General features: G+C 42.7%; 2 protein-coding genes across 3 annotated transcripts; one reads left to right on the top strand and one right to left on the bottom strand.

Annotated features, from left to right (window-relative positions):
* The first annotated feature begins 250 nt into the window (after positions 1-250).
* On the top strand, positions 251-2,588 carry LOC125526865 (uncharacterized). The gene is made up of 3 exons (XM_048691482.2): positions 251-415; positions 1,584-1,802; positions 2,149-2,588. The coding sequence occupies exons 2-3, from the start codon at positions 1,617-1,619 to the stop codon at positions 2,329-2,331; spliced, it is 369 nt and encodes a 122-aa protein (XP_048547439.1). The 5' UTR covers positions 251-415; positions 1,584-1,616; the 3' UTR covers positions 2,332-2,588.
* Positions 2,589-3,327: 739 nt separating this feature from the next.
* LOC125525734 (uncharacterized) lies at positions 3,328-10,482 on the bottom strand. Of its 2 annotated transcripts, XM_087528765.1 has the most exons (8): positions 10,310-10,482; positions 10,114-10,204; positions 9,127-9,164; positions 8,812-8,955; positions 8,446-8,732; positions 8,113-8,358; positions 7,019-7,249; positions 3,328-5,458 (listed from the first exon to the last, which is right to left on the bottom strand). In XM_087528765.1, exons 4-8 carry the CDS (start codon positions 8,891-8,893, stop codon positions 3,578-3,580), a joined length of 2,727 nt encoding a protein of 908 aa, XP_087384891.1. In that variant the 5' UTR covers positions 8,894-8,955; positions 9,127-9,164; positions 10,114-10,204; positions 10,310-10,482; the 3' UTR covers positions 3,328-3,577. The 2 variants fall into 2 exon arrangements, with proteins under 2 accessions (XP_087384891.1, XP_048546699.2); XM_048690742.2 differs by lacking the exon at positions 9,127-9,164.
* Between the last annotated feature and the right edge of the window lie 6,364 nt (positions 10,483-16,846).

Genomic DNA, 16,846 nt, shown 5'->3' with positions numbered 1-16,846 from the left:
GATTATTATATAAAAATAAATAATCATTTCAATATATTATTTGATTTTCTGCATGCACACAGCGTTGTCTGCTTTCCTTTTTTACAAACGTCGGAGGCGAACTTTATGGACTGGCCTATTATAGCGTTGAACGTGTGAGGCTAGTGATGTACAAGCGCGGCAGCTAAAGGGGCCGGCCCTGGTGAGCGGCGCGGGTGCTACTGACGTCTTGTGGGCCGGATTGGCACCCAAGAATATGATTCGGCCCACACCCGTGCTCGCTCGATCCACAGAAAACGCAGCGCTAGGTTTCTCCTCTCACGCGCCCGAGCTCTCACTCCGCCGCCCGCCGCCCGCCGCCGACGCCGGTCTCCGTCGCCTCCCTCTACTCCGAGCTGCTCCCGACTCTGCACCGGCTCTTCTTCCCTGCTTCTCGGTACGTACGCGCTTGCACACACATGTACATATCCCGCTCGCGCGTGCGAGGTGTGTATGATTCCACCGCGCGCGGCACGGCCGGCCCGGCTCCTGCTACTGAATCCGCGTGCTTGTTTGCCGTAGCTCGCGATCGTCGGAATCCCTTGACGCCCCTTGCCTGCCACCTGATAGTGCGGGATTGGTTGGAAATGATTCTTTGTTGGTGGCGGTTGAATTAGCAAGCAGATCACACATTTGCAACATCTACTGCTGCTTGCATTTGCTATAATTTTCACGTTATTTTTTAATCGGACGGCTAATTCAGTAGTATGCAGTACCCGGTCCTTTTTGAGCGCAATTTTTTTCATCTCTGGTAGTCACTAAACAAATGAGCACATATCCAGTTTTAACATTCATTTTGTCACATATCATAGATGAGAATGGGAAATGGGGGAAAGTAATGATGGATCCTATGACCTGTATAGTTTCTCTTGATGTGCGTATCGAAGAAGTACATGTAAATAACTGTCCCACCTGATGTTTGAACTTACTTGGGTATGTTAATTTGATAAACAAGTTCAGTGAGCGCACAAAGAGAAATTTTGAGTGTAAGCGATTGAAAATAGGTGGAGTCATTCAAAACGGACTGTCGGCACAGTTCATGATGCTATTGCTGCTAGTGTCGTACCTTGATGATTAGTTTTTATCGTGACTGCTTTTCTTGGGGGGAAACCTTGTAATGCCTTCACAACCTCTTTTTATCTAACTTGTTGTCAAGTACCAATTACATCTTATTTTTGTTGTAATATTTGTTTTATGATGTTAATAATATCTATGATAAACACAGCAAGAAATTACACAATATAAGTTAAGATTCACATAATTACAGTCCATGGCCTCTTCATCAGAACATAAAATAAACTAAGGGGCAGAATAACTGATACTTACAGTCTATAGACTTCTCTATGCCACAGCTCTTGTGGGTAGAGAAGCTTAAACTGGTTCCTGAAGAAGTCTAGGTTGAAAATAACTGTTCTTAAGTATGTTTTATTCATATGCATTCCCTTCTCGGGGAATAAATGTCTGAAGTATTGGCTCCAACTTCTCTATGTTTTATTCTGAACTTCTATCTCATTACAGTAATTCATAATTTGCTCCAACTTCTTACTTTTATGTTGTGAATATAGGGAGGAAATACTGTGTGAGCCAAGACCTCAAAGATGAACAAGGGGAAGATTTTTAAGTTAGCCAAGGGATTCCGAGGAAGGGCTAAAAACTGCATAAGAATCGCCAGGGAGCGTGTAGAAAAAGCATTGCAATATTCTTACAGGGATCGGCGCAACAAGAAAAGGGACATGCGGTCTCTCTGGATCGAGCGCATCAATGCTGGTACACGACTCCATGGGGTATGTAGTATCTATTAACATACGAGGTTTGACAGGGAAATGAGTTTGTTGCATTCTCATGTTATTTTTTTCCGAAGAAACCAGGCAGAATACGATAACAAAGCAGGGACGGAGCTACCTTGTAAGCAATGGGGTCAATTGACCCCAATGAAATTAGTAAATCCTTCACTAATTTAGTACTAATCATTACTCATTTATAGAAGATGACCCCACTGTCATAAACCTGACCCCATCAATTTTTTTCTAGCTTCGTCCCTGTAACAAAGTATAAGTTATCGGGTTTCTAGTTTTGCTACTGAACGCACACGCACATGTGTTTGATGTATTGTCTGAACTTACTGCCCAGGTGAACTATGGCAACTTCATGCATGGACTGATGAAGGAGAATGTCCAACTCAACAGGAAGGTACTTTCGGAGCTGTCGATGCATGAGCCATACAGCTTCAAGGCCCTCGTTGATGTATCCCGCACTGCATTCCCTGGGAACAGGCCGGCTGCCAAGAAGGAAGGACTAGCAAGCATTCTATAAACAATTCATTCCTCGACAATTCAGTCTACTGTGATGAACTCATGTGATGGGGGTATGTATCACATCACGTTTTAGTCCATGTCATTCGGTCTGTTGGCCTGCTGAACAGAGGGTACATGTACTGTACTTTTGCACTTCTTTCTTCAGATAATGTGCTCTGTTTACCGTCAATAAATCCAGTAGAGCAGAAAGGTTTTAATAAACCATGTAAAAAAAAAGATGTGGTTATTTTGGGCAGAAAGTTTTTCTAGCTTTCATCTGAAGTCATGTAGTAGTCCTTATGAAGACATGCTGAATAGGCTGCACCATCTTGTTATCGAGAACAGGCCATCCTTAATACCCACTGCGTGTTGATTTGTGTTGCACATTCCCTGGCCCTTTTCGCTGGCAGTATTTCATGCATGGCTCTGCAGTTCTGTTTATTCATTTACTCTCCCCCGTTCCTAAATATAAGTCTTTGTAGAGATTCCACTGTGGACTACATACGGAGCAAAATGACTGAATCTACACTCTAAAATGCATCCACATACATCTGCATGTGGTCCATAGCGAATTCTCTACAAAGACTTATATTTAGGAATGGAGGGAGTACATCCTTTTGCATGCCTGCCTTTGTAACCCTGCTGTTTTGAAGTTCTCCCTTCTCCTGATGGGCGCTGTATCAGCAGCCAGATTATTGATCAAACTGCTGTTATCATGATAATGGTGTGGCTGGGAGCGATCTTCTCCAGGCATCGTTTGCTGGTATGGCTGATTTGAAAACAAGTTACTCCCTCCGTCCCATAATATAAGAACGTTTTTGACACTAGTGTAGTGTCAAAAATGTTCTTATATTATGGGACGGAGGGCACTAGTGTCAAAAATGTTCTTATATTATGGGACGGAGGGAGTAGTAAATAGTACTCCCTCTGTAAAGAAATATAAGAGTGTTTAGATCACTAATGTAGTGATCTAAACACTCTTATATTTCTTTACGGAGGGAGTACTACCAAAAGATGCAGGCAGAAAATAGTTGGAAAGAAATTGTACTGAAGTCTAAAACAAGTTGTACTGGCAGAAAATGCTCAGATAGTTCCAAGTTCACTCACACTTGAGACTTAACCCACACGAGGGTTCAACAATTGTACTGGAGTCTCAACAGGTCCATACACACATACAGTCTCAACAGGTTCATACACACATAAAGGTAGTACATCACAACAAACTTCAGCACACATCGCCGTCCCAAATTCACACACGGCTGCCGTCAGTTGTCGACCTGAGCCACTCCGTCGGTGACTGGGATGCCGGCGCCAGTGCCGTCGTTGTTCACCGCCCGCTTCTTCTCCTCGGCGATACGGGCTCTGCGCCAGTGGTCCCTTGTGTAGATGTGATTGATCATGCCGCGCTTGTCACAGCCGTGCACGGCACACAGGCCGCACGAGAGGCTGTCGTCCGCCTGGCGCAGCGTGACGAACAGCTTGCCCTCCGCCTTGATGTAATACTTCTCGCCGGTCACGGCGGAGCCTCCGTCGATCTCCACGGCTCCCTCTTCATCCGCATCAGCTTTCTCTTGTTCAGCTTTGGCAGCACCTTCGTCTACTTCCATGGGCGCCACGGAGGAGACACGGGCGCAGACCTGGGCGGCGACATCCAATTGAGGCGCTGCCGATGACACTACCACCTCCATCTCTCCCGCTGCTGGTTTCTTCACGGAGTCATCGCTGCCGTTAACAACGATGGAGGCGGCTTCCTTGGATGAGCTGCCAATCATGGCGGCGGCGGCGGCCTTCTTCACCCCCTGTCCTGCTGATGACACAGCCACCTCCATCTCTCCCGCTGCTGGTTTCTTCACGGAGTCATCGCTGCCGTTAACAACGATGGAGGCGGCTTCCTTGGATGAGCTGCCGATCGTGCCGCCTGCTGCGGCGGCCTTCTTCACCCCCTGTCCTGCCGATGACACAGCCACGTCTATCTCTCCCGCTGCTGGTTTCTTCAATGAGTCATCGCTGCCAATGACGACGATGGAGGCGGTTTCCTTGGATGGGCTGCCGATCGTGGCGGCGGCGGCGGCGGCCTTCTTCACCCCCTGTCCTGCCGATGACACAGCTACCTCCATCTCTCCCGCTGCTGGTTTCTTCAATGAGTCATCGCTGCCATTAACGATGATGGAGGCGGTTTCCTTGGAAGGGCTGCCAATCGTGGGGGCGGCAGCGGCAGCCTTCTTCACCCCCTGTCCTGCCGATGACACAGCTACCTCCATCTCTCCCGCTGCTGGTTTCTTCACCGAGTCATCACTGCCATTGACGACGATGGAGGCGGCTTCCTTGGATGGGCTGCCGATCGTGGCGGCGGCGGCGGCAGCCTTCTTCACCTCCTGTCCTGCACTGGCGTCAGTGGCGGCCTTCAGTTTGTTGGTGTGCTTCTGGCCGGACAGGTGAGTCCGCATGACGCACTCCGATGGGGCCTTGACGTCGCGGAGCTCGCACAGCAGGATGCCGCCGTCCAGCCGGCGCACGCCGTTGGCCTCCATGGGCACAGTTTCTGACCCAGACCCGTTGCCACATGCACCTACACCAACTGCAGCCACCTTCGCCTTGTTGGTGTGCTTCCTTCCGGACAGGTGAGACTCCATGTCGCACTCTGACGCCACCTTCACGTTGCAGAGCTCGCACAGCAGGGAGCCACCGTCCACCCGGCCCACGCCATTGGCCTCCATGGGCACCATTTCTGATCCTGGCCCATCGCCATCAGCAGCGACGGCTTCGCATTGCTTCTGCTTGGCCTGCTTGGAGATGTGCTTGCTCCCCTGGAGGTGGCACATCATGGTGACGCGGTCGGGGGCCTGCTGGTCACACACCTCGCAGAGGATGGAGCCGTTCAGCTGCACCACCTCGCACAATGTCCCGGAGCCGGTCACCATCTCGAACTTCCACGGCGTGTAGCCGCCTTCCACCTCTGCCTCTTCCCACGCTTCCCCAGGCGCAAGCGAGGCCGCCATCTTCATGTGAGCCTTCCCTTTGAGGTGGTCCTGCTTCTGATTCTTTCTGCTTGGCCCTGCTGAAAGGGTGGATGCGGCTGGGACAACGTCGGAGTTCTTCCGCTTGGCCGGTAGCATGGCTGCTGATGCATTTGGTTTTGAGCAGACCTGCATGAAAAAACACAAACTCCACTAAGCAGACACTCATTTAGGTGTATTCAGACCCGAGGAAGAACAAAAATCCCACTTCAAAACAAAAATGGTGTATTCAGACATATGCCACTAATGTTTTCATAGCTTTGTGCTAGTGCCATCTCAGTCCCTTTTCTATCACTCTCTCCTTCTCTGACCATGTGATGTTTCATTTTTGCTGTCTTTTCAAGCCGTTCAAATCGATCAACCTTGCCTGGTTTTTCCTGACCACGTCTTGAGAAATGACAAGATGTCAAAATATAATGTCGAATGAAACCAAACAAGGTTGATCGATTTGAACCGTTTGAAGGGACGGTGCAAAACCAGAACATCATATGGCCAGGGAAGGAGAGATTGACAGGAAAGGGACTGAGATGACACTAGCACCAAACTTGGAAAGACACTGGTGGCACATCCCTCGCTGCAACATTGATAGTGGAATTTCCTGAAATACCAAGTTTTTGAAGTGGCATTGACGATGAATCTATGTTTTTGAACTTAAACCAAGACAAGAATTATGGAATGAAGGGAGTACATCTGAACCTTATACACCCTAAAAATATGCGCATAAGTTTCAGAAAAATATGACATAAATCACGCAATTAGGGATGGATACAAGTATGCGTGTGCAAACTTAAAACTTAAATGACTGTATGAGGCCTAGAATCTATCCCTAATTTTCAAATGAATCTAGGCCCTAGATAAACAAGGAACAATGTAAGTTACAGGTCATATTTAAGTTTTTAATTTTCGATGCATATACTTGTACCCATCCTCTATGAGCATGATTCATTTGGTATTTTATCAAACTTCTACAATATTTTTTAGCCGTATAAGGCTATAGGGTTCATATGTCCCTAGGTTTAGAAAATCCCTTCTCGCAAGCTCCCGTGCTTCTCACGCCTCTTAATGTTCAAAGATAATGGAAGAATGCAAACACTTTACTAGACTAGAAATTAGCACCAAAGACATTTGTAAGAACATTTAAAATTGGTTTCTCCGCAATCATGCTTAAATAGCCTTTGAAACCTCTTTATATATGTTCCAGAAATCGTGGTACACTTTGGCCTTGTATTATTACTGGATTTGCAGTTTGGGCCCTTTTGTATAAAAAAGAAAGAGCACTATACACTAATAGCATCAGAATAATACCTACTTTCAAGCATATAAGACCCTCTCCAACTTTGAGCCCAACTTAAACAATAAGTTTGACTAATAAAATGTCAGCTATATGCCACAAAAACTATAGCATTTGTAACTTCTTTCAGATACATAATCAGTGATATATTTTTTTGTGGCATACAACTCAGATTTTATTAGTCAAATTTATAGTCGAAGTTAGACTCAAAATTTGAGGGGGTGTTACATATTTGTAAGGAGGCAGTATTGTGATCAATAAATGAGTTGGAAAGCAAACCGATTCAAGCAGCCTCCTATGAAATTATGAATATTATAGTTAACCATGCTACTGTAAAACACATATGTTGTTTTGTTGAATTTGGGTAGTGTTGGCAAAGTCCAAACCATATTCCTTACCCCATTCTCCTTAGGATATGGCTGCGCGAGCATGGCAGTCTTCCTCATATGAATTTTCCCTTTGAGGTGATCTTGCATGTTCTTTTGACTGCTTGCTGTGATGCCGCAGACCATGCAGTTCAAACCCAAGTTGTTGCAACTTTTTTCAGCGAGAGCCATCGAAGTGACAACTACACCAGGGTTTTTCCCCTTGGCCGGTAAGGCTGGCGACCCATTTACCTTCAAGCTGAACTGCATCAAACACAAAACCGGTCAATTCTGTGACACATATAAGAAATATCTTATGTCTCTCTGTAGATATAGAATTGTCGTATGTATTCATAGTGAAATCAGAAGCAGTTGAGAGCTGTTTATGTTCCTCAAAATGTGTGATTTAATGGTGTTACAAGTTAAACCTAACTGCATCAAACACAAAACCGGTCAATTCTTTGACACATATAAGAAATAACACAAAACCGGTCAATTCTTTGACACATATAAGAAATAATCTTATGTCTCTCTGTAGATATAGAATTGTTGTATGTATTCATGGTGAAATCGTCAAGAGACCTATTTATATTCCTCAAAATGTGTGATTTACTGGTATTTCAAGTTACACCTAACCAAGCCACTCTAGCTAGCTGGGCTGTAAAATGTAGGTAATCCAAAAATACTAGTGAATTCAACAACATTACTACTAGGGTATCAAGGTGTCAACAAAAAAGAATTGCAGTGGTCTGGACTATGGACTCAAGCCCAGACAAAATACGTGTTCATGTATTCTTTTTTCTAGGACACGCACAAGCATGCATATCTTTCATTCATAGGAAAACAAACATGAATTCATATATAGTTACGAAAATGTAAGGCTAGTGCAAATGGAAACCCAATTCAAGTGGGTTTGATTTGGAAATACTATGATGCTTTTAACATCATATGTATAGCACACTTGACCGTTATTCTATCTATTTTTTTCACCTAAAGAGCATGTTAGTTCGACCAATCAGATATATGGATATCGCAATGAAACATATATTTTACATTATTCTTAATTCCAGTCCGGATACGCGACTAGATAAAACTGAAATGTGTATATATATGATGTATTTTATTACCACATCCTCCTCTGGGTGAGGCTGCGCAGGTTTACCGGCCTTCCTCACGTGGCTCTTCCCTCTGAGGTGCTCTTGCAGGGCAACCTCACTGGTTGCCGTGATGTTGCACACCGTGCAAGTCAGAGCAGGCTTCTGCTTCTTGCTGCCTGTGGCCGCCGAAACAACGGATGCAGCAGCGGCATGAGGGGTTTTCCGCTTGGCTGCCATGGCCGCAGACACGTCTACTTTGGATCCAACCTGCACACACTGAACAACACGCATATTCCAATAGTAAGTGATAAAAAAGATCCGCGTGGTGAAATCCTCAAGAGGACAGCATGCAGAGCAGCAGACCTGGTGATCGATCGGCGCCGTCTTCAGCGATGGCACCGCCGGCGCTGCCCTAGTTTCCGACCCGCCGGCCAACTGCGCGAGCAAACTGGTGCGCTCTTCCATGAGCTCACGCCGGACCTCGAACTCGAGCGCCATCGCCTCCGCCTCCTCGTGCAGGATCCGCTCCCTTATCCTCTCCTTTGCCGCCCGGCGCCGCAGGTCGTCCGGATCCGATGCCGGCGGCGGTGAGCTCTCCCCATGGTACCCCGCACCGTCGCCGCCGACGAGACCGTCATTCACGCGCGTGGCTTCACCAAAGGGAATAAGATCAGCGGGAGAGAGGCATCAAGAGCCAAGAGCCGCCCATCATCAGCGAGGAGAGATCACCTGCTGTCTCGGAGTTGGCCGACGTAGCCGCGGCCCCCGTCGACGGACAGCGCTCCTCGCCGGCGCGGAAGTGGAACTCCATGGCGCGGCCTCGTTATATGGGGTTTGGGGGGTTTTGCTGGATCAGAAGGCCTTCGGTCGGTCCTGCGCGAGAGAAACGTGAGTCCTTTACTCTTCAAATTTGGATTAATGGCCTACTCCCTCTATAAACTAATCTTCTATCTTCTATATCTAAATAGCTAGCCCCCACTAATTATTTTTCTCAACATGCAAGCATGCCACATCATCCCATAGCATGCATGAGAAAAGACTCACCTTCACTATCATATGTCTCCCAACATGCAAGCATGTCACTTCATCATTAAACATGCATGAAAAAAAGACTCATCTCAACATGTAAACATCCAAGAGATTTTTCATTCTACTATGCTATTTATAGTTAATAAAAAAATACAATTATATAGTAATCAGACATAATAAATTATATGTATTTTCAGTTTTAGCTTTTTATATTATTACTTCAGTTATTCATTATTCATACAACGAATCATATTAAAATATGTTGCAAAATATTCCCGCAACAACGTGCTGGGCATCATCTAGTATAAGAATGTTTAGATCACTATTTTAGTGATCTAAACGCTCTTATATTAGTTTATGGAGGGAGTACCTGAAAGAACAAATAGATGTAGTAAAAAAAAGCTACCATGGCTATTTCAAAATAACTGAATATGAAAGAAAAGAAAAACAAATCAACATATATGCCTTTTCGATGAGGCAAGTACATTGATGACGCCTCTGACCAAACACCTAAAAATATAAGGTGTGTGCATTCAGTCTGACATTTGTTGACGACTCTTCAATTTTCTATAACAGAAAGCGGGTACTTACATCCAAACCCATGCATAAAAAGGTTAACAGAAAGCAAGCTGAAGGCTTGTTTACCTCAAAATCATCTCCTACATAGCTTCATATGTTGGGCATCATCCCCGCGTTCTTAAATATTTAAATATGTGAATTAAGCTCAGTTGGTTTGAGCACACAATTATAATATGATACTCTCTCGTAAGGAAATATAAGAGCATTTGAATCACTACTTTAGTGACCTAAATGCTATTTCCGCATGGAGAAAGTACAACGCATAGCAAGATAGAATAAAAAATGTCAAAAAGGGCAGAACAAACTTGCAGAGAGGCTACCGACGTAACAATAGTGATTCCTTTTTACCAAAAGAAAAAGCAGAAGCTGCGCCTTGTTCCATGAAAAGTAGGGCTCATAAGGGGCTAGGGACCCGATTCATACCTACGGCGTGCTAGCCTCGACTGGAGCAGTGGCTACCTCGACATTCGTCCCTTTGGAGCTGCAGCATACACACACTTACCTATATGTCGAGCTGCAGAAAAAATAAGGATCAGAACACACACACGCAGGGAGAGAGAGAGAGAGAGAGAGAGAGAGAGAGAGGAAATGGGGGAAGTGGAGAGGAGAGGGCGCTCACCTTTGCCTTCGCACGACGGATCCCGCTCACCTGAGGCGAGGTGGGCGTCGCAGATACAAATCTAGACTGATTGGCGGCGGCGGCAGTAGAGATCTAGGGTTCGAGGGAGGGGGGATTGAGAAAAGAGGGCACACGAGTGAGGGAGGAGGAGGCGGCTAGATTCTCTTCACGGGAGCCGCCACCATTTTATATCCCGCTCGGTGAAATGACCCAAATGCCTTGGTGGGGGTATGGATATTACAATTTGTTGCAATTGAAATTTTATCCGAGGGCTAAGGTCGACCGGGTAAATATCAAACGGCTCACATTGATCTGGCCTGAGATCTAACGCCATGTATCACGAGGAGATTCCGATCGGACTGCCCAAATTGCCTAAGCTCTGAGAGAGCTCAGTTTTAGACACGAATCTAACTATGGGATATGTGAAAACAATATTTCTCAAAGAGGTGGGATAAGCAGAACACGTATAATAGTAATGATTCAGTACAAGGCACACACACACACAACTAAATGATAGTAATGCTTCTGTATGTTCCACATTTAGCAGGTTAAAATCATAGTACAACTACTTAACACATGCCAATTCTACAAAAGGCTCAAGCAGGAGTCGTTGGTGTACATGCAGATGATCCCCAACGTCAACCAGTACATAGATCCTTTTAACCACAGCCAAGTCAACGCTGGGTACCTATGAAAAAAAAACATTGTCATTTACATGTGGTATTATTCTACTTGAGCTTGTCTTCTTAGCATGTATAGTTTTTCTCTCTAAACGATAGCCTGGTTTGGCTTGTGCGAGGCCTTCAGTAAGCATCCCCTAGAAAGCAACAGGAGTAAAGGTGCAGAGATGCCAAATAAATCGGGGTATGCTGCATCTCTACTACGAAAAATAGCACGAGATCATTAAGGCACATAGAAGTGTGTGATGTGTTTATACAAAAACAGATACTACATTGTAGAAATATAGCATCTCAAAAAAGAAGTGAACAGTGAATACCTCAAAAGTACAGCGAATGTATACCTATTGTCAGTTCATTTACTCAGCAAAATATACTTCTCAACATTTGAAGTTCTAAATGGAACAAAGGCTTGAGAAAAGACTAATAACACACGTGAGGAGGAACACAAAGGATAGAAGGAAGCGGCCAAAGTATACCTTAAATCAAGTATAGTTGAATTCAGTTTCTCAGTCATTCCTTCATACCTCCTCATTTGTAGTTATCTGAGGCAAAGAACAGAGAATAATCATTCGCACAAAGTACTTCACAACATGAACAATCTCATTCAGTTTCTCGGCCAATCCTTCATACCTCTTCATTTGTAGTTATCCGAGGCAAAGAACAGAGAATAATCATTCACACAAAGTACATCACAACATAAACAATCTCAGCATAAAACTACCGATTGGAAAATTCTTATTCTAGCTCATAAGGAAATGATTTAGTGAAGCATGCACGTGAACCCAGGACTCTGTAGAAGCATATAAATAGAAAAGGTACAAAGAATGACATACGTTCAGCTTAGCCACAACATGGAGCAACAATAATATGAATTATCATAGCTATTCTCTTTCACTTTAAAGATGCATGAAGAATGATTCATGTAAAGCACAAGCATGACTCAACATTAGAACAAAAGGAGGAATGAAATGTTTGATTAATGATTATCATAGCTATTTTCGTTCACTGTAAAGGTACAAAGAATGACTCAACATTAGAAATAAATTACATTACATTAGTTGATTAATGATTATCTGTAGCTAAATCTCAATTTAAATACAACCAAGATGAACAAAAATATCTCACCTCGCCTTTGGTGAAAACACTCTTCTCTAATTACTCATTCTGTGACACGGTGATCTGCTTGACATATCGCAAGTTGATCTGCAACCACATAAGCAAGCATCTGCATCACAACAAAAGAGGAATGAAATGTTTGACCTTTCATATGGTACTACCGATCCTAGAGCAACACTAAATAAGAGACTAGTAACACACATCACTCTTCGAGCAGAAAGCAACTCTTCTTCAGATTGTTGACAATATTCGTTATTCATAATAATGAAGTATGACTCCAAATATGAGAGGTCACCCCGATAATGCTAAGGATAGAAAGGTTTCTGTAGTTACCATTAATGTAATCAACAAGCACCAACTATTGCTTGATGCATATATAAACAATAAGAATGTTGTCTACCTAAATTCTTCCTACATAAATTTCCTTTACCAGCAAGGAGGAACTGTTATCTTGCGCATATACAAACAATAAGCAGATGGAAACTATCAATAAAATCACACTTAGATCCACACACTCGATTACCTGAAGTGTTTATATATGAGTTATGCTTGTGCTAATGGAGAATAAACGAGTTGTAACTAAAACTACTTAGTCCATTGGCATGGGCGGCAAGTAGAGACAGCCGAGCAAGCATTTGGGCAAGCACCATAGTCGACTAAGCAAGGTATACGCTATAAAAGCACATATATGCTAATGTTCTTTCATGGTCATAATCTGTAAGCACAAACCCATGTATATGTTATAAAAGCATAGCCACTTGGATAGCGACCTGATCATAAAAAGAACTCAACCCCTTACATGCGCAACCCCCAAAAAAGGTACTCCACTAATGTACTGAGCTAAACGTTGTTATATTTGTTTACAGAGGGAGTACTCAACAACATAACATGGGAGTATATTAGCTGCCATACTGGGATCATATTAGACCATACGAAGGAAAAATTAAAATCTTTATTACGGAAAGCAAAGTATTTATGAAATCTCTTATAGAAATCTAAGATTTTAAATATAATGAATTATAATGTGTGGTTGTACGTGCAACAATATCTCTCTCAGGTTACAACTATCAAATACTATTGGGTTTCATATGAATGCTTGTTCACATTTAGAAGGTAGTAATAAAAGAAAATACATTCTGGTTTGGGCCACATCATTGTGAAATAGGCCATGGAACACAGAGGGGGCTCTTGCATGGGTGGGTGATACTCTCTTACATGAGCTCGTGCAATTGGTTCTCGTCGGTCGTCACACCTTCCGATCTTGTGCCCACGGAGGCAACCTATGCCTCAAACTACAACGCCATGGTGTCCACGGACTCGACACCAGCAGAGAGTCATACTCATCATTAATTTCACATTGCCAAATGCACAAAAAAGTTGGTTGACTACTACAAAGCTGCAAATTATATAACAAAACATAAAAATGCACCAAAATGTCTTGATGAACAGAAGGTCAAACATACACCTCCATTAAACAATAACTACATGAAAATATTAAACATATACCTCCATTTTGTTTAGAGCGAATTGTAGATATGGGGTTTTCTCCTCCAAAGGATCCTCAACACTTATTTTTAGAGGATGAGAAAAACTCTTATATCAATGCTCAAGCTTCTAATGTGCCTTTTGATCCCCAACACTTTTTGATGCTCATGCTCATTTCCATTTCTTGATGCTAATGATTTGTGGACAAAGCTTCAAGATAAATATGGCGTGTCCAAGATTTGTGGGGATGATTGCTCTCCCTCCACCTCTGGTCGTGTAGTGTTCTCAACTTCTTCTACTTCACCTACATGTGGATTGCCACAAGGTAATGAGATGGTGAGTAGTGTTGGTCATTGCAATGAGTTTAGTGGGATTATTGTTGATTATCCTTCATCACTATCTTATTGTAATGCTTCATCTTTGGACTTTAACACTTCGAGCACCCGAGATGTTCCACATGCTTGTGTTGATAGTCCTTGCATATCATGTAGAAATTTCTTGACTAAATTTCATGATGATATGCTTGCTATGTCTTGTTGCCATGATAAAAATGCATATATTTCCTCTAGTTGTTGTGCTAACAATGTAGAGGAACCCAACGCTCTATGGTACAAGATATGGTCTTGAATGGCGCCTCACGGGATTCTACATCATAATCCCTTGCCTTCCACTTTTGCCTTATGGCTAAGGTTTCAAAGGTATCTCCTACTTTGAAACTCAATTTATCTTGTGATGATGATGTTGAAGGTAATAAGCATGATGATAATGATGAAGAGTATGATAATGTTTCTTCTTTAAAGATTAAGGGTGAAATTATTTACCAAGCTCTTCATAAGAATAAAATTGCTCGTTCTAACTTCATGGAAATTTTGTCTATTGCTATTGAGAGCAAGAAATACATTGAGGAGTTGGATTATCATCTCGAGGAGCATGATGACACCATTGAGAAAATGGAAGGTCATGAGCTTGATTACACAAAGGAGATCGCAGATCTATATCAAACTCTTGAACTTGAACAAACCACCAAGGAATCTCTTGATGACATTTTTGCTCTAGAATTATCTTAAGTGAAGGAATCCCGTGATAGAGCCCTTGAGGTGGCTAATGATTTCAAAACTAAAAATGACAAGGTTTAAGTCTCACATGCTAAACTTCTTGAGGACTTTGAGCACCTCGAAAATGGCTCAAGGGTCATTAAGAGTGAGCTCGAAATCAACAGGTCTCATGCTCAACTTAAAGCTTTATATTTAAAGAGCTTGCCAAGGTGCCTTTTTTATCTTGATATTCATGATGATGCTTGTGCTACTAACTCTATTTCTTGTGAAGCATCCATATTGAAGGAGAATGTTGAGCTACGGGCTCAACTTGAGTTGCTATCTCGAAAGTATGGGGAGTTGGAAGAAAGTCATGAAAAGCTCTCAAGCTCTCATGGTGATCTTATAATCTCCTATAATGTGCTAAAGTTAGTTCATGAGGCTAGTACTGCGAGGGTAACATCTAGTGAGCCTCATGTGGACATAAGCACTACTTCTACTATAAATGTTATCTTGCCTTTTGCTAGTCCTAGTAATTCATCTACTCATAACATTGGTACATCTTATGATGAATTAATTTCTTTGCCTTGTTGCTCTAACAATGAAGCTTATGGTTCCTCTAGTTCTTGTGCTGATACTAACCATGCAGAGGAAATCAAAGAGCTCAAGGCCCAAGTCACTTCTTTGAAGAAAGACTTGGAAAAGAGTCATGAAGGGAAGTCCACACTCAACAATATCTTGAGTGTGCAAAAATATCCCAATGGCAAGGGTGAACTTGGATTCAACTCAAATAATAAGAAGTCCTAGATCAACAAGAAGGACCAAGAACAAGTCAAGAATTCGACCAATATTGTTTGCTTCAAGTGCAAGATTGAAGGGCATCATGTTAGATCTTGCCCATTGAAGAAGAAACCTCATAGTGACAAGCAACAAGGGAAGAGGCCTCAAGTTCAAAGTCAAGTTGAAGAAAGGCCACTTCCCAAGAAGACTCAAGTTAATGATCTTCAAGTTGATAAATCAATTAAGAAGAAACAAATTTGGAACATACACCATAATCTCCCACAGGCAAAAGGTAAGCAAACAGTCACTTGCATTTTCTTATATTTGCAATGTTTACACCTGGCTAATGGGGAATTACTTTTATGAATACATAGGGTCTTCTTAAGGCAATAAATGAGGTGTTCCCTGACTCTCCTCAGATATAATGTCTTAGGCACATCTATGCAAACTTTTAATCTGCTGGTTTTAGATCTGAAGAATTAAAGAAGTGCGTGGACAAGGCAAGGTATTCCTACACTAAACATGGCCATGAAATGGGCATGGCAGAGCTGAAAGCAGAGTGTGAGGAAGCCTGGGTGTGGCTAAACAAAATTCGTGTTTCTGGTTGGGCTAGGTTTGCTATGAATCATGATTGCAAGACCGATCTGGTTGTGAACAACCTTAGTGAAGTATTCAACAAAATTATACTGTCGTTGATTGTATGTTCCAATAGCCATGTTTGTAAGTTCCAATGCCATCTTATTTTGTTGTAATATTTATTTTTATGATGTTCGTAACATCTATGATAAACAAGCAAGAAATTACACAATATATAAATACAAAATCACACAATTACAGTCCATGGATTTTTCTTTAGAAAATAAGCTACGGGACAGAAGAACTGACAACACGGTTTCTCAGGGCTTCTCTGTGCCACATCTCCTGTAGGTAGAGAAGCTTAAACTGGTTCGTGGAGAAGTCTAGGCCGAAAATAACTGTCTTTAAGTACGTTTTATTCATATGCATCTCCTACTCGGGAATAAACAATGTCTTAAGTATTTGCGTGTACTCTGAACTTCTATCTCATTGCAGTAATTCATAATTTGCTCCATTTTCTTGGATGTTATGAATATAGGGATGAAATATTGTGTGAGTCAAGAGCTCAAAGATGAACAAGGGGGAGATTTTTAAGCTAGCTAAGGGATTCAGAGGAAGGGCAAAAAACTGCATAAGAATTGAAACCTTGCAATGAATTCATGTGATGGGTATATCATCAACTAGTATGTTATTCTATCTTTTAGCCTGTTGAACAGAGGTTACATGAATTACCTGTTGCACCTTTTTCTTGGATAATGTGCCCTGTTTACCCTCAATATAAAGCTTTAAGTTTTAAAAGATCTGGTCATTTCAGGCAGAAAGTTATTCATGCTTCATCAGAAGTCATGCAGTGCATATGAAGATAT

This window comes from Triticum urartu, chromosome 1A, assembly GCF_056163025.1.
Source record: "Triticum urartu cultivar PI428250 chromosome 1A, HENAU_Tu73, whole genome shotgun sequence".
Taxonomy (NCBI): domain Eukaryota; kingdom Viridiplantae; phylum Streptophyta; class Magnoliopsida; order Poales; family Poaceae; genus Triticum; species Triticum urartu.
This window is presented reverse-complemented; position numbering and strand designations above follow the sequence as displayed.